The sequence below is a fragment of the Chenopodium quinoa genome, unplaced genomic scaffold, assembly GCF_001683475.1.
Source record: "Chenopodium quinoa cultivar QQ74 unplaced genomic scaffold, ASM168347v1, whole genome shotgun sequence".
In the NCBI taxonomy this organism is placed as follows: Eukaryota; Viridiplantae; Streptophyta; class Magnoliopsida; order Caryophyllales; family Amaranthaceae; genus Chenopodium; species Chenopodium quinoa.
Window position 1 is genome coordinate 233,094 of NW_018744421.1, and position 18,164 is coordinate 251,257.

The 18,164-nt window shown below is 37.5% G+C and overlaps 2 protein-coding genes across 2 annotated transcripts; one reads left to right on the forward strand and one right to left on the reverse strand.

Annotated features, from left to right (window-relative positions):
* The first annotated feature begins 15,775 nt into the window (after positions 1–15,775).
* On the forward strand, positions 15,776–16,933 carry LOC110696958. The gene is made up of 2 exons (XM_021874294.1): positions 15,776–16,116; positions 16,380–16,933. The coding sequence occupies exon 2, from the start codon at positions 16,383–16,385 to the stop codon at positions 16,860–16,862; it is 480 nt and encodes a 159-aa protein (XP_021729986.1). The 5' UTR covers positions 15,776–16,116; positions 16,380–16,382; the 3' UTR covers positions 16,863–16,933.
* Positions 16,934–17,065: 132 nt separating this feature from the next.
* On the reverse strand, positions 17,066–17,913 carry LOC110696957 (putative protein TPRXL). The gene is made up of 2 exons (XM_021874293.1): positions 17,622–17,913; positions 17,066–17,532 (listed from the first exon to the last, which is right to left on the reverse strand). Exons 1-2 carry the CDS (start codon positions 17,901–17,903, stop codon positions 17,248–17,250), a joined length of 567 nt encoding a protein of 188 aa, XP_021729985.1. The 5' UTR covers positions 17,904–17,913; the 3' UTR covers positions 17,066–17,247.
* Positions 17,914–18,164: the final 251 nt, after the last annotated feature.

Consider the following 18,164-nt stretch of genomic DNA (forward strand, 5'->3'; position numbering starts at 1 on the left):
AAAGCTGACCCGACCTGAAATACCGACCCTAACCCGACCCTAACCCTAACCCTTCAGAACTCGAAAAAAATGGTGACCCGAACCCGAACTAACCCGACCTGAAACCAACCATAGACCCGAGTTGACCCGAGTATTTGAGACCCGAACCCGACCTAGAGAGGACCCGACCCGAATGTGACCCGTAAATTATTGACCTGAACCGAACCCGACTCGAACCCGAGAATGACCCAAACCCGATTTAACCCGTCAAAACCTGAATTCAACCCGACCTGTTACTAACCCGACCTGTTCCTAACCCAACTCGAATTTAAACCCGACCTGTTACAAACCCGACCCGAAATCAACCCGACTTGTTATTGATCCGACCCAAATTCAACCCCGACTTGTTATTGCCCTGACCCGAATTTAAACTCGACTTATTACTAACCCGAATTTAAACTCGACCTATTACTAACCCGAATTTAAACGTATTTGAGGCTATATGAGGTGAGTGAGGTGAATCGATGATAGTGATTTTGTCTAATTAAATCAGCCAAGTGATTAATTTTTTTTCTAAATTTATCTTCAAAATAAACTTCCATATAACTACTTATAGTGGTTAGAGCTTCTCTCCCCGTTCCAGGAAGGCTTGGGATCGATTCTCACCCCCCGCCCTTGTGGCTCTCTGTACACCAAAAAAAAAACATATAATCCTTTTATTGATCCTTTTTTTCAAATTTTAGTATTCACTTGTTTATTTTAATATTTTTTTAAATGTTTTAAATTATGCAATTTGATTTGGAGCTTTAAAAAAAAATAAAAAAAAATTTATTGACTTGAACCGAACCCGACTCAAACTCGAGAATGACCCGATTAGGAAATGACCTGATGTGATTATAACCTGCAAATTATTGACTTGAACCGAACCCGACTCGAACCCGATAATGACCCGACCTGATTATAACCCGCAAATAATTGACTTGAACCGAACCTGACTCGAACCCGAACAGGACCCTAACTCGTTTAAACCCGTAAAAACCTGAATGTAACCCGACCTGTTTTTCACCCGACCCGAATGTAACCCAACCTTTTATTAACCCGACCTAAACCCGACCCAAACCCGATAAGATGTATGACCCGACGTGACCCGACTCAAGCATGACCCAACCCGAACCCGACCCGCATAGGTCCCGACATTAACCCGTACTGACCCGACCCGAGATGACCCGACCCACACTAACCCGACTCAAACCCGACCCATTTACCCGAATTGACAGCTCTAATTGGGAGGGTCAGTGCGGGTCTATGCGGGTCATTAGCGGGGTGGGTCAGTTGCGGGTCAATAGAAATAGTTAGTAGGTTAGGGTCGGGTCAGGGTCAATGCAGGTCAGGGTGGGGTCAGGGTCGGTGTAAAAATGAAGTGGGTCATTAATGGGCCTTTACCCACTAAATTTACATACATCCTGCTGCTCATGTAAACAACTAGCAATGTAATTTTTTTTCGTGAGTTCTTGGAATTTATTGAAGAACTGCATTTACCATAAATCTACATCATATTATAGCTTGAATTCAATTAATCTATTGTCAAAGTTAGTGGAGTTGTAATCACCAAATCAAATATGGCATATTATTGTTTTTGAATCTGCATATGAAATAGTGTCTCAAATTCTCTCAATAAGGTGATGAAATAATCAATGAATCATAATATTGTCTGATTCATCGAAATCTTGGAATGATAATGCATTATAGATTGGGCTCTTAGCCTTTTCTTTTGGTCACGATAAAAATCATCAATTCATGAAAAAACAAGAACCCTAACCCCTAAAATTCCAACAAAATACAACAATGTGATTTCTAAATCAAAATAAAATGCGCAAACATACCACTAGAATTACGCAAACATACGAAGTAAATTTGATGTTCGATAAACTGCTTCAAGCCTTCAATGGAGGAGATGAACTGAGAAACGCTTCAATGGAGGAGAGATAGTAAGCATTTATTTTGATACTTTAACCACTTTAAGGAGTCCATACAATACCTGAAATTCTATACTTTAACCAAAGCGTGAAAGGTATAATTGACTGAGGTTTTGGACCAAATCAAATCTAATATTTATTTAATTTAATTTTCATTTGATTTATATTTTTTATTGAAGTTACTAACAGTTTATTCATGATGTAGCAATTTCAAGGAAACGCGGAAAGTGAGTAATTAATCACTTAATTACTCTTATTTTTATTCTTGTTTCTAGAATCATGATTAGGTTTATTATTTGATTTGACTAACACTATTATTGTTGAATTGCTTCCAATATTAATGTTAATTCTATTATTGTTATTATGATCACCATATTGCATGTTAAAGGGAATATGTAATTGAAAATCACTCCTAATAAAATAATTTGGACAACCGGCTTAGGTTCCTTTTTAATCTTGTTATTTAATCAAGTTATCATAATATTTTAGAATTATACTTCCTCCGTTCTATTAATATTGCAACAAGGAGGAAATTACGCATCCCAAAGCACATTTTATATGCTAAATATCTATAATTTTGTAAAAGTAAAAATCATAAAAAGTTGATATTGTGAAAGTATTTTATGAGACGAATCCAATAAGATCCCACATGACTATATTTTACTTAATGTATAAATCTATACTATAAGGTCAAACAAGAGTGATGAATAGTGCAAAAAGTCCATTGTTGCAATATTAATAGAAGAGAGGAAGTATGTTGCATTAATATTCAACCAATTTAGCCTAATAATAGATTGGAGCAAATTGAATCTCTATTTATATGCCTTTGAGATCGCAGGAATCACTTTTCACTATAAGAATCGAGTAGAGGCTAATACGGGCGAATGTGACTCCATGACTCACTTCGTACCATCATCCCCGATCCTCCTTTCGTGGTTCCGAACCATATAAAGTTAGTAATATCATGGATTATGAATGGGGTGTAACCTTAGCTTCACGGGGCAATCGTTGTTGCCTTCGTTATCCCTTTATCTTGGTTGCCTTTTATGATCCGTGAACGGTTTACAAGTTCCTTAAAAACTTGTTGGCGGCTCTCTACTTTCCTTGTCCCTAATCGTATATGTCAATTCCTACTTCCTAAGAGTGCCAAGCATGTTCACACATTCTTAACGTAGGCGCACTTCGAACGACGCCTACAATTTGGCGACTCCACTAGGGAAGATTCTTGGTTATTTATCGATTTGAGTGATCAATATTTAATTGAGATGAGTGGATGAGACTTGAAAGATTCTTGAATTGTATTCCTGCGATTTAATTGGTATTGTCACATATGCATATGCAATTTTAGGTCACCTATTTTGCCACAATAGTACGTGTTCTACGTATGTGGCTAGCCCGGGGGATTTAAGCTCTATCAACCCGAAAACGCTCATGGCAATAAGGGTTCATCCGAGTTTTTAAATCCACCCAAACCATGGAGTCGACTTCGATTTCATCACGAACTCGTGGAGCCGCCTGTTGGCATACACCCTCAAGGGAGGCTTCCTTGCTAACGCGTCCAAACTCTTAACCATGGTACCCTTTGACACCCAAAAGCTTGACCATAGTGGAACATAGATCTTGACTTTAGGTTGCGAACTTCATTGCATCATTCGTGACAATGTGATTGTATGTGCATTTTTTGACTTTTTATTTATTTATTTTTTATCAAACCCTTTTTTTATTATTAGAGTCGAGCCATAGATTTTTTTAAAAAAAAATTGAGTCACCCGGATTTTTATTCCCGTATACTGCATAAAAGTCAACTTGTTTTGGTCATAGCCGGAGTTCTAGAAAGAGTTACGTGTCGTGCCACCTATGGATATGTATCCCTGAGTTTTATCTCTCATTTGGAGTTGGTTTCGTCCCAATCAGAGTCACAGATCAAAAGTTATAACTGATATACTACAATCTGTCCAGTTTAGGTGTCTTTTTAGTTTCGACTTTCTTTTTTAAAAAAATAAATAAATAAATTATATCTTTTCTTGTCAAGCTAGTCTTAGTCAAGTCCTTTAATCCATGTAGACTTGTATAACATAGAATTATAAATTTTTTATTTATTTTTTATACCCATGAGTCCTAACTCTTTTAGAATTCTAGTCCTCTTCTTAGTTTCTTGTGATCGATTTTTGTGCTAATTAACCTTAACATGTGTTCTTTGTCTTTGATTGTGGTTGATCTTATTTATGACTAATGATTGCCAATGGACCGTTTTCACCTAGTAAATAGCATAAACATTAAAATTGGACAAAATTAATCAAGTTAGTTTGTCTTTTAGTCTTCCGTGCTATTTAGTCATTAGGTCCTTTGTTTTTCACAACGTCTTCATGTCTAGCCATGCGATCATACCACGAGTCTTAATAAACTCATCTAATCACACATGTTGAGTCATTGCACACACTTTGTCTTCGAGTAATGCACTATATTGTTTATGATCATATATTAGGACCATGCATACGTCGTTTTCCGTCGTAATAGGAATGAGTGGAGTTTTTCCCATCAGATTTCAAAATTGTTTCTTACACTCTTCCTTTCCAATCTGAGTATTGAGTGAATGCATTAAGTGAGTTCATCCTTACAAAGTACTTGAGTCTAAAATCACTAGGCAATAGTTGGAAGAATAAGGGGAATGTCACTCCTTCCTTCTTTCCTTCCAATCAAAGCATCCAATCAAAGCATCAACAACAACAAACTTTTTCCTCACTAGGCGGCAAGAAGTAACTCATAAACAGCCATGAAGACAAAGCACGATGCAAGCTTCTCACCAAGATTTCATGTTTTCTTCTCCTTTTGTTTCAAACCCTCCCCTTAAAAAGTCTAGCATAGGATCTCCTTATCCATGTGTCTATGTGTCACATTTCTTACCTTCTTCATAAATGAGCATCTCTTTCTTACATTCGATCACGTAATTAGCAAAAATAAAAAATAAAATTGCCGGACTAAACACAAGGTACACCAATGACTTGAGGCACCTTTGGAACCCTGTCATTCCCTATTAACCATTTAATCACATATACATTTCTTCATCAACAACTTTGAGCCTCGTGTAACGATTGACCTTATTTATTCAACCCACATTCACTTAACCCTGGGATGGGAAGGTGTGCAATTTGTGTAAAAATCAGAAAGCAAGTTCAAATTTAAAAAAAAAAAAGGGAAAAGAATAAGTGAATAAAAAAATTAAAAAAAAAAATGTCTAAAGGCAAGTGTTCCAATGTCTCCGATATGAACATGTCTCAAATTGCGTCTCTCATTGAGTGCTTGGTACCGTGCCTGAGAAACATGAATGCTAAGTGAGTGATGGACCGCATGATCTGAGATTGCCTACACTGATTCACACGAATGGAAAAAAGAAAAAAAAAGAAATAATAAAACTTGCAAAGTCTAATACATAATTACATATCTTGGGGGCTTCTCTCGGGTCTTGAGCCTTTTACCCCTTTCTTCTTTAAACCTTCAGCTTAACCACATTACAACCCTTGAAAGACCTCTTTGAGGTGTACACACACTTGTGCAAAGTTCGGTTATAGCTACGTTCGGCCTGATTCCTAATAGATACGTAGGCAACCTCATATTGAAGTGCGGCCACATTCATATGCATGATCGAGTCGAAGAATATCCAATTCTTAATCCTATGACCCTACCCATTTAGAGCTAGAATTGGGGGCTTGAACCCATATCACATTAGCTTACCCAGCCTAAAGAGTAATCATCTTTGACTCTTCTCACATATATTTCCATCACCATAACCCTTACAGCCAGCCTTAGTATCACATTCATACACTTCACTCACACATCCATATCCATATCAATCATCCTTCCCTTTAAGAGCCCTTTATCATGAAATCTTGTTTAAACACTGTGCATGTTTCATCGTCTTTCAGGACAACATTCATTAAAAGAAACATTGTATACTTGCTTAGCTTCCTGACATGAGCAATGTTCATTGTTTCATGTATCGCATAATATGTTGAGAAACATTTATATACAAAGCATATTGTTCTTAGCTCCTTTACCTAAGCAACGTTCATTATGCAATAATCACTTCATCTATATACGTGCTTAGCTTCAAGACCTTAGTGACGTTCAAGATCGCTTCTTTACACCATATATGATGCTTAGCTCCATGACCTAAGTTCATTCATCATGTCACATGATGTAATTGTCCTTAGCCTCCTGGCCTAAGGACATGCATCATGCATACATTACTTTCAAGAAAAGCAATTCAATCCATGCGATTCATTTTGTCTTACTCAACGAGGAAGTTCAAAACTTCTTTCCTTTTTTGGCGTCTTTTCTTTTGGGGAAGTTTAAAAAAAACTTTTTCAAAATTTTCTCATCGAGGAAAGTTTGAAAATAAAAGTTCGGTTTTCACATCTTTCTTTTTCTGGAGAAAGTCGGTACCCTCCACTCATGACAAAAATTGACGGAAATTTTTTGCTTTTGCATCTTCGTTTGCTTGTGTCTGCACACACACATATACACACACACACTCACAAGTCATACACATGTAATGTCACATCAAGTCAAACTTGGTCAAGTCAGTGGTCAAGTCAATCACAATATATACTAGTCTATTGGCAAATTTATTTTTGCAGGTCTCATCTACAGCCCACGTCCGGGGACAAGCGGACCATCTACAGCCCACGTTCGGGGACAAGCGCACCATCTACAGCCCACGTCCAGGGACAAGCGGACCATCTAGAGCCCACATTCGAGGACAAGCGAACCATTTACAACCCACGTTCGGGTACAAGCGAACCAACTACAGCCCACGTTCGGGGACAAGCGGACTATCTACAACCCACGTTCGGGGAAAAAAGAACCACCATCATTTCATGACGCAAGGTTCTCGATACACAAAGACTTGCAATCTCATCATCAGTCGACTTTCCTCAAGCATGGAAAGTATTATCCAGTGGATTTCTTCAAGCATAGAAAACCGCCAAATTCCTTTTTCGGCTTTCCTCAAGCATGGAAAGCATTATCGGTGGATTTCTTCAAGTATAGAAAAAAGCCAAAATCATATGTCGACTTTCCTCAAGCATGGAAAGTGTCATCCGGTAGGTTTCTTCAGGCTTAGAAAGCTACCAAACTCATCTGTCGGCTTTCCTCAAGCATGGAAAGCATTTCAACAAACATCATCCGGTGGATTCCTTCAAGCATAAGAAAATACCAAACTCATTTGTCACCGATACACTGGTGTCAGATAAGCATTCTATCCCTTTACTCTTTAATCTGTGGAATTAACATTTTTTGCAGGTATCGGCGTATACAGAGTGATTTAGGATCGCAGAACGTCTTAAATCATTCTCCGTCCCTATCAACTAATTTGACTATCGTTTTTGAAACTGACATTTCTACAAACTCAGTCAAAGTGGGGGCTTCTGTAGACACCTAAAAATGTCTCCCTAAAACCAAACCCGATGATGAACAACCTTTCACCGCCATTATTGGTCGGGTTGAGTATTTAATCTTGGAGTACTTAAATCCATATTTCCATTTAATAAACCAACCCAACTTCTAGCCCATTTCCCAAACCATAACTTAATTTCCTCTTTTCGTGCCTTTAAACCCAAAATAATTCATTTTGTATCCTTTAAAATCATTCATTTCGTGTCCTTTTTATAAAAACGTTTAATCCAGTTTATTTTGGTCCATAATCTGGGTCCAATGATTAAACGGTTGGATGAAGATTGAAAATATCTTTTCAACGATATATTATAAGCCCAAATCCGAGTTATAACGAATAAGTTATGGCTAAAATATTAAACTGAGCTCAAACCAAACCTAAGCCCACCTTACCTATGACCTAATGATCATGTGGAGGATCCAAATTATTTAATCTCATTCCTTAACCAATTAGGATTAATTAGAAGCTTATATAAGTTTCTAAAATATCTTATTTATCCTTTTTGAAAAGATAAGATTAAAGAGTTTGAAATTGAATAAAACTTTTCTTTTTGAAAATACTATTTCTATCCGAATTGAAAGACGTTCACAGATAGACAGATATTATTTTTGTGACTCATAGTTTTTATCCAAATTTTATATGGTTCGATAGCCCTTGAAATTATCTTTCCAATGATATATTATAATATCAATTCCGAGCAATAACGGAAAAGATATGAATAAAATGTCAAACTCTATCCAAAACTGACACTGTTTCACTATTTCGGCCATATCTTTTATTCTATGAAATATATTTTAATCTGACTTTAATTGGGTTGAAAATTAGACTTTAATAGATTTCCAACGATATCTTATTTATCTTATTCCGATTTCTGGATCAAAAGATATGATAAAAACATAAACCGCAAAAACTGTTGTCTATCGCAAGAGTTTTATCCGATTCGAATTCTTATCTTTTCTTGATTCTTCGACCCTCTTTTTCCTTCTATATAGAGATCATGTCACCCCTTTTCCAATCATCAACAATCTTGATCACAAAATAATTCTTTTCTCCCTCTTTATCCTAAATATTAGCCTCCCCATTCTTTTACTATTCCTTCCTTTAAGCACTCCAAGGAGTCCATACAATACCTGAAGTTCTATACTTTAACCAAAGCGTGAAAGGTATAATTGACTGAGGGTTTGGACCAAATCAAATCTAATATTTATTTAATTTAATTTTCATTCGATTTATATTTTTTATTGAAGTTACTAACAGTTTATTCATGATGTAGCAATTTCAAGGAAACACGGAAAGTGAGTAATTAATCACTTAATTAATCTTATTTTTATTCTTGTTGCTAGAATCATGATTAGGTTTATTATTTGATTTAACTAACGCTATTATTGTTGAATTGCTTCCAGTATTAATTTTAATTCTATTATTGTTATTATAATCACCATATTGCATGTTAAAGGGAATATGTAATTGAAAATCACGCCTAATAAGATAATTTAGACAACCGGCTTAGGTTCCTTTTTAATCTTGTTATTTAATCAAGTGATCATAATATTTTAGAATTATATGTTGCATTAATATTCAACCAATTTAGCCTAATAATAGATTGGAGCAAATCGAATCTCTGTTTATATGCCTTTGAGATTGCAGGAATCACTTTTCACTATAAGAATCGAGTAGAGGCCAATAGGGCGAATGTGACTCTATGACTCACTTTGTACAATCATCCCCGATCCTCATTTCGTGATTCCGAACCATATGGAGTAAGTAATCTCATGGATTATGAATGGGGTGTAACCTTCACGGGTCAATCATTGTTGTCTTCGTTGTCCCTTTATCGTGGTTTCCTTTTATGATCCGTGAACGGTTTACAAGTTCCTTAAAAACTTGTTGGCGGCTCCCTACTTTCCTTGTCCCTAATCGTATATGTCAATTCCTACTTCCTAAGAGTGCCAAGCATATTCACTCATGCTTAACGTAGGCGCACTTCGAACGGCGCCTACACTTCCTATAGTCGATTTGACACCTATAATGAGTTTTTGCTACATCCATGTGAGGTTCATCATTTTTCAAGCCTTCTATATATTTTGCATGAGCAGCATTGATCCTTGACTATTGCGGACCTAATCTTGAATCTTGACTCATAATTCTCGAACACGAGACCGAACCATCTAGGGAAGACAAAGGCATCTTTTCGGGGTGGTAATTTTTCTTTATAAGGTTAATTTTCTTTCTTTTTAGTTCATTGGGTTTTCATTTGCCTTCTTTCTAACCATTTGAGCCTTTTCCCTTCTTTTCAAGCCACATCTTTAGTATTTTGAGCCTTTTGTTTCTTTTTGTTCCATTTTTTGTTTTTGTGAAGCAAATGGTCATGTTTTTGAAGTTTGTGGTGTATAAGGTTGGATATTGGTTCTATTTATAAGCAAGCTTGTCTTCTGTATATATTATAAATAATGGCATTTGAATGTTTGGAAAAAGCCTTCCAAAGTTAAAAAAAGGTAAGGACATAATAAATGCAATTTGGAAAAAGTCGTCCAAAGTCATACGAGGCGAGGACAATTGCTTTAAATACATGAATAATACACAAAAAAAAAAGTAGAAAATGAGAAAATCCAAAAACATTTTGATGTGATTCTTTTCCCTTTTTAAGCATTGAGGACAATGCTTCCTTTAAGCTTGGGGGAGAAGCGTTTATGCTTTTTGTATATATGCTTGTGGTTATAGCTTTAAATAAACTTGGGGGAGTTGGTTTGTTTTTTGTGGCAATTGCTTGATTATGGGGAGAAGGTTTGATCACCCTTTGCTTCACTAATTAGGAATACCTCCAAATTTTAAAATATTAAGCCTACCCTCACCCTTTTTGCCCTTACGTTACAACCATTGGGAAAGACCTTTCGACCTAGAGCATGAGTCACATTTCGAGGGAGGGCATTATGAGTTAAATCTTAAAGAGAGAGGATGCAAAGTCAAGACGTCAAGTAGCCCAAAAAGTGTGTTCTTTTCCGGCTCCTTCGAGGAGCCATTGAGATGCTCATTAGAGGGAGGTTTGATACTATAGGGAGAACGCGGTAAGATCGAATGGGATGAAGGTGAATTGTGATAACTAGTTCTCTACGCTTAGCATATTCTATGTTTCAATCAACCTCGGATATCTTGAAACGAGCATACCCCTATTTGCTTAAGAAATATGTTTATTCATTTGAAATGTATTCATTTTGTAAAGTCCAATTCGTAAAGGTTTCAATTTTGCTTTTCTTTCTTTTACTTTACTTTTTGTGGTTTGCCTCATGTATGTTGGTGGAGAGTTGTAGGTTAAGCTCTTAGGAAACCTTTACGAGACCTCACTCGTCCTCATAGGCGACTTTGGGGTTTGAAGGGCTTGTTGTTTTAAAGGGCTTGTTGTAGCTAAAAATAATTGTGATTCCTACGATAGTGAGTCTTAGTGTATATTCCCGTCTTACGTCTTTCTTTTTCTTTTTAAATAAGTCTTTCATCCTTATTCTTTCTTGCTTTGTTTTACTCGAAGACGAGCAAAAGTTTAGCTTGGGGGAATTTGATGAGTGTCATTTATGGCACTCATTTGGTTCTCTTTAGGGTGGATTTCATGCTATTCTATAGCTCTTTTCCTTAGCTTTTCCTTAATTTTATATATTTCTTTAGTTTGCATTTTCTTAGTTGAATTTCTATCTTTATGAATTTCTTGGTTTATTTTGTTATTTTCTCTTTTATTTGCTTGTTTTCTTTCATTTTTTCAGGATAAGGTCGTTATCTAAAGATTCCCGAGTCCTCTTCCCAAGTTTGGCACTGGTTAGGATGCTAATGTTCTCCATTTGAAGCTCAAGCATGGAGAAGTGGAAGTACCTAAAGACTTTAGGCCATGCTTTCAAGCCGTGGAGGCACGAATTCTCGTGTTGAACCCACAATCATGGAGTTTGGAAACTGCAAGGTCCCGTGTTTATCAAAAGCATTGAGTGGAACGCACGAGGAGCCATCGACATGATGGTGAAGAGGGTTGCCCTGTTCCCAAGCGCAGGCGCGCGCGACTATGGAGCGGCCGCGCGACATGGTGGTGCGGGCGCGCCTCTCTCGGGCGCAGGCGCTCCCGTCTGGGTCTCTGTTCCGTACCCAGATTTGCGCGGCCGCGCTCCCCCTTATAGTTGGTAGCGCCTGTACAGGTTTATTTGGGACGATCTAACTAATTTCTCTTTGTTAGTTTTACTATATATATATTTTCATTCTATTTTTAGAGAAGAGATTAGAGGGTTCATTTTTAGAAAGAATTTTAGATCATTTTGTAGAGAGAGAAACTCTAGATTGTAGAGAGAGAAGTTTTTTTATTGATGATAAAAGATTGATGATTCTAGGATTTTCTCCATTTAATTGAAGCAATTTTGTAAGGATTTCTTTACTTTAATTCAATCTTTAGCTTATCATTTCAATTGTTTTGTTGATTGTTCAAGTTTGAATTGAATTTGTGATTGAATTAGTTTTATTGATATGATGATGATGAAATTGTTGTTTAGCTTAGTTTTGATCTTGATTTCTATGGATTGTGAGTAGTTTTCTTGCTAGGGGAATGGTGAAGCATATATGAGTAATGGATTGATGCTAATTAGGGGAAATTGATGGAGTTGATGTTGTGATTAAATTGGTTGATTGATTAAGTGCATGTGTGTGATTAATTGAAGAGTAGCTAACTTTGATTGTTACACTATAATGCATTGTAAGCTCACATTGATACGGAAAATTGATTTGTGGCTTGCTTTTGTCGATTGAGTAGGTTTGCAAGGTTCCTAGTTAGAGTATCTCGTAGTTGACGCTAGCTTGACCTCTAGGAGATTAGCCTACCATACTCTCTTGATTTCTTTATTGATTTTCCCTCGCAACACTCGACTTACTCATCTCCAATCCCAATTAGTTGTATCCATTTCGATATTATTTGATTTCTTCTTGATTGTTTGATTGCTTAGAATATACAGACCTTACTTCATTACTACTTCATTACTTCAAGCTAGCTTAACTTTAGCATTATCATTCATCTCCCATTCCTAGTGGTTCGACCCTCGACTTACTCCAATGCTAGGTATAAGGGTGTGTTGAGAGATTACAAATTTTGTTTGACCAAGGGAAGATTAGTTTTCAACGACCTAATCTCCACCCACAATTAGGTAGGTTAAATGATATGGGTTCAAGCCCCCAAGTCTAACTCTAGATGGATAGGGGTAAGAATTGGGTATTCTTTGACTCAATCAAGCATGGATATGAATATAAATGTGAATATGAAAGTGGCTGCACCTCGATGTGAGGTTGCCTACGTATCCGTTAGGAATCAGGCCAACATAGCTCTAGCCGAACTTTGCACAAGTGTGTGTACACCTCAAAGAGGTCTGTCGAGGGTTGTAATGTAGTTAAGATGAAGGTTTAAGGAAGAAAGGGGTAAAAGGCTCAAGACCCGAGAGAAGCCCCCAAGATATGCAATTGTGTATTAGACTTTGCAAGTTTTATTTTTCATATATATTTTTTGTTTTGAATTTTTTTTTTCTTTTTTTCATTCTTGTGAATCAATTTAGGCAATCTCAAATCATGCGGTCCATCACTCACTTAACATTCATGTTTCTCAGGCACGATACCAAGCACTCGATAGAGACGCAATTTGAGACATGTTCATATCGGAGACATTGGAACACTTGCCTTTAGCATTCATTCTCTTTCTGTTTGAGAATGGAGAGTTCACGTTCAGAAGTTTTAGCTTGAATGTTACACTTGTAACGATTCATGAAACTGTCAGTGACATCTTGCCAAGTCGCGGTACGCTTGGCATCTAAGGAATAAAACCATTGTTGGCAAGCATGTTCAATTCTAAGGAGACGGGGAACACCGTAGGGAAGAGTGTTAGGTCCAATCCTTTAAGAGCCATGGTTGCAGAGAACGCTTTCAAATGGAATATTAGATTGTCAGTAGGCTTGAAATTTGGAATATTAGCTGTGGAGAACTTTTCAGGGAGCCTGTCTTTCACATCCAAAGGAGTAGGAGACTGTTCCACATAAGTGAAATCCTCAGAAATCTTACTCATATGTTCCTTTAATTTGTCAAGGGTGGAAACAGTGACCTTGTTTTGTTCCATGGTAGTGACCCTAGTGGTAAGGGTTTCCATCATGGCAGACAGTACCTCGATGGATTTGTTGATGTTCTCAATATCTTCCTTAGTGGCCATTGAAATGTGATAAGTAATGTGGATATGGCGAAGTTCTCTTTGAACGCCTCTTGGATTTAAGAGATTGTTGCTGTAATGACTCAAACCGTATTAATCTACCCCTGCTCCTTGACCAAGTTCTGTGAAATAAAGCAATTCACTTAATTGTTTGACTCATTTCTCATAATAGGAAAGGAAGGGAAAAAAATAGACATTTGAAAACAGGTGAGAATAAACTTCACTCATTTTTTTTATTATTACGAAAAAAAAGGTGTATGAACCTAGTATACGATCATAAACGACATGGTGCACGACTCGAGTCGGAACATAAAGAAAGTGTGTGGACTATACTTGACTCGTGAGTGATTAAGTGATGTTATAAGACTCGTGGTATGATCGTATGGCTAGACATAACAAAAATGACTGACACGCAGACCAAATTAGCACGGAAGACCAAAAAAAAGCTAACTGTACTTATTCCCTGGGCACCGTGACACGGCAAACTGTACCGTGTCAAGGTACAAGCTGCCGTGACACGGCACTGATTGGCGTGACGCGGCATTGATTGTTGTGACGCGGTGATCAGTTCCAGGTATTTTTGTGTTTTTTTTAGTTTTATCAATTTTAGAGTTTGCGCTAATTACTAAGTGAGTACGGTCCATTGGCAATCGTTAGTCATATAATAATCCACCATAGACAAAGAAAGATTGTTGAGGTTAGGATCAAAACGATCAAATATGCACACATAGAACACGTAGGCACAATGATGCAAAGAAGAGTTCGCAACCTAAGGTCAAGTTCTATGTTCGACTATGGTCAGGTTTATTTGGTGTCAATAGAGTACCATGGTTAAGAGTTTGGACGCGTTAGCAAGGCAGCCTCCCTTGAGGGTGTATGCGAACGGGTGGCTCCGCGAGTTCGTGATGAAATCGAACTCAACTCCATGGTTCGGGTGGATTTAAAAACTTGGATGAGCCCTTATTGCCATGAGCGTTTTTAGATTGATAAAGCTTAAATCCCCCGGGGCTATGACGTATGTAGAACACACACGTTTTTTCATAAAAATCGAAGGAAGTTGACTGTGAGAAGAGAAATAAGCCACTGGACAGATTTTAGGACTGCCGCAACACGGCAAAATCTACCGTGTCACAGTGCCAAAAACCGCATGACGGTGCCCAGCTCTGTCGTGGCGCGGCAATCAGGAAATCTGACCGGTGCCTCTGTTTTCTTCGTTCACGAACGGGTTATCCAATTTTTCCTACACAGGACATACCTGAGATATGACGTTAAAACGTCTATGCATATGTAAAAATGCCAATTTAATCACAGGAATATTTTCAATAATCTTTCAAGTCTCATCCACTCATCTTAATTAAATACCGATCACTAAAATCGATAAATAACCAAGAATCCTTACTAGTGGAGTCGCCAAATTGTAGGCGTCGTTTGAAGTGCGCCTACATTAAAGCATGTATGAATATGCTTGGTACTCATAGGAAGTGGGAATTGACATAATACGATTAGGGACAAAGCAAAGTAGGGAGCCGCCAACAAGTTTTTAAGGAACTTGTAAACCGTTCACGGATCATAAAAGGTAACCACAAATAAAGGGACAACAAAAGGCAACAACGATTGACCCGTGAAGGTTACACCCCATTCATAATTCATGAGATTACTAACTCCATATGGTTCGGAACCATGAAAGGAGGATCGGGGATGATGGTACGAAGTGAGTCATAAAGTCACATTCGCCTGTATTGGCCTCTACTCGATTCTTATAGTGAAAAGTGATTCCTGCGATCTCAAACGCATACAAACAAAATATTCAATTTGCTCCATACTATTGTTATGCTAAATTGGTTGAATATTAATGCAACACATAATTCTAAAATATTGTGATCACTTGAATTAATAACAAGATTAAAAAGGAACCTAAACCGGTTGTCCAAATTATCTTATTAGGCGTGATTTTCAATTACATGTTCCCTTTAAACATGCAATATGGTGATCATAAAAAATATTATAGAATAAACATTAATATTGGAAGCAATTTAACAATAATAATGTTAATCAAATCGAATAATTAATTAACCTAATCATGATACTAGCAATAAGAATTAAAATAAGTAATTAAATTAAGGATATTTTGGATTTTAACACCTTACAAAAGGCTGAAAATGTTTTTTAACACCCCCCAAAAAAAAACTTTTATTTTAACACCTCCCAAAAATATAAAAGTTGGAAGTTAACACCAAAATCCATCTTCCGTTAACAGAACTGTTAGTGGGGCCCACCCCAACGGATATATTTTTAAAAGATCTGTATATAAGAACCATTCTTCCACGATTCTTGCACGATATATAAGAACCATTCTTGCACGATTCTCCCCCAATGAACGAAATCGTTGTTCTTATTGAATAGCAGCAGCGCATTGCATTGTTGCACGATACTTGAAACAATTCTTTCACGATTCTTCCACGATTTTTGAGAAGAGGAACAGATTGAAGCTGCTGAAACAGGTGAGTGCGGTCAATTGTTCGGTTGTTTGGTAATTATGGTTTAAATTCTCTTCAATTATTATTTGCAATTGTTTCGTACTCAGATTAATGGTTGGATTATGTTATGTACGCATCTAAATGCCCAATTGCGAAATTAGGGTTCGTCAGAAATTGAATTTGGGGCTTTTCGTATTATGAAATTAAAAATGAATTTTGTTGCTGTCAATGTTAATTCGTCAGTGTACAAATCTGTAAATGTGACTGTCGATCTAAAATTGATGCAGATTATGTCGTTTGTTAGCTCTTCCCCTCCTGAGGCCAGAAAATGTAAGTGTGGTGTGCCAATGGCCAAGCTCACTAGCTGGACAAGGGAGAATCCAGGCAGGAAGTTCATATCATGTAAGTTTTATGACCCAATAACAGAAACAAGGGGTTGCAAAGCTTTCGAATGGGTTGATCAACCTGATGGAACAGATTGGCAAACAGGGGTTATCAACAACCTGTTGTTGGATAAGAAGCTGCTAAAGGGTGAAGTTAATGAATTGAAAAGGGAAGTTGATGAAATCAGTGGCCAAAGGAGGTGCCTACTTAATGAAGTTGATAATTTGAAGATGAGATGCAAGGCCTTGAACGCTGACAGGAAGAGAATGAACAGGGAGTGCAATGAAGGGAAGGTGTCTTCAATCAGCTGTTTTGGTTGGGTGGGCATGGCCATTTGTATAGGTTTGTCAATGGGTGTAATTTTCCTAATGGCTAGGGGTGTGTAATAGTAAGCTGTATTAAGTAGTTATAATTTCTTGTAATGACTTGAAGTGTTATAAATATGTCTTTTAATCAACCTATTTATGCCTTGTCTAAGTTCCTATTTATGCCTTGTCTTTTAATCAACCTATTTAAACATGTGAAACATTAAAACATGGGAAATATGTGAAACACTAAGATAGTTCAAGTACAGGTTGACAAAAGAACCTTACTTCAACATGTTTCAATGGCAATCAAAGCCATGCAACCATTACAATTCAATATCTAATTGTTCAAATTTGTTAAGGGAAGCCACTAAAAAACTAGCAAGTTACATAACCAGTCATGAGTACATAATAAAAGTTTGAAATTGTTCAACAGACATAATGTTTGATATCCAGCATGAGTACATCACTGAGTAAGGTTGTTGAGGGATTGCAGCCTGGCCCTTGTTACAACACCTGTGGCTGTTGTAGGCTGACTTGAGGAAGACCTTGTCTTTCTTTTTGGTTGGCTTGAGGCAGGCTGACTTGAGGAAGGCTGAGCTGAGGATGGCTGACTAGAGGATGGCTGAGCTGAGGAATGCTTAGCTGAGGAAGACTGTGGCTGTGGGCGCTTGCTGAATGGCAGACAACCTTCTTGCTCTTGAGGAAACTTTTTGTTTCCTATGCTGTTTGGTCCAGCCCCAATTGCACTCTATGACATGCATATAAAAATAAAAAGTCAATGGAAAAGACACATACATATATAAAACAAAGGGGGAGTTGGTGTAATGCTTGTGTTACCTTTTTAGCAGCCCTAATCTCTTTCTTCTTCCTCTCCTCCACCATCCAAGGAGTGTTCAGTGGGGGTCTGCCTGCTGACTTTATCAGCTCTGTAGCTGGTGCAGCAGGTACTTTGCAAGTCTTGGCATAATGCCTATATCCCCCACAGTTGCTGCATTGCTTCTTCCTCTTGGTACTTGCCTGACCACCTGAAGAAGAACATTCTCCTGGCTCAAGCTTCCTTTTTTTGCTCTTTGGTCTCCCAGGTTGCACCTTAACAGAAGGGGGTAGTGGTTCCCTCATTCTGACTCTCTCCCAGTGCTTAACAAGTTTTGATGCAAACACCTTGAACTGACACTTTACCCCCCCCACACATGTACAAGCAGGCATTCTACAAGTGTAGCTATTGAACTCACAGCCACATCTATATCTACACTGAACTGTAATCCTTTTACTGTCATTATGCAAGTAGTAGAACTCATACCTGTTTTGAATGGCATGAAGTCTTAAGGCCCTCCTCAAGACTGAAGCATTACTGAATTTCTGATTTAACTTCAACTTGAT

Coding starts and splice junctions, on each gene's coding strand:
- LOC110696957 (XM_021874293.1), bottom strand. CDS start 17,903: ATGAGGGAACCACTACCCCCTTCTGTTAAGGTGCAACCTGGGAGACCA. Junction 17,533..17,621: donor AGATTAGGGCTGCTAAAAAG/GTAACACAAGCA, acceptor TGCATGTCATAG/AGTGCAATTGGGGCTGGACC.
- LOC110696958 (XM_021874294.1), top strand. CDS start 16,383: ATGTCGTTTGTTAGCTCTTCCCCTCCTGAGGCCAGAAAATGTAAGTGT.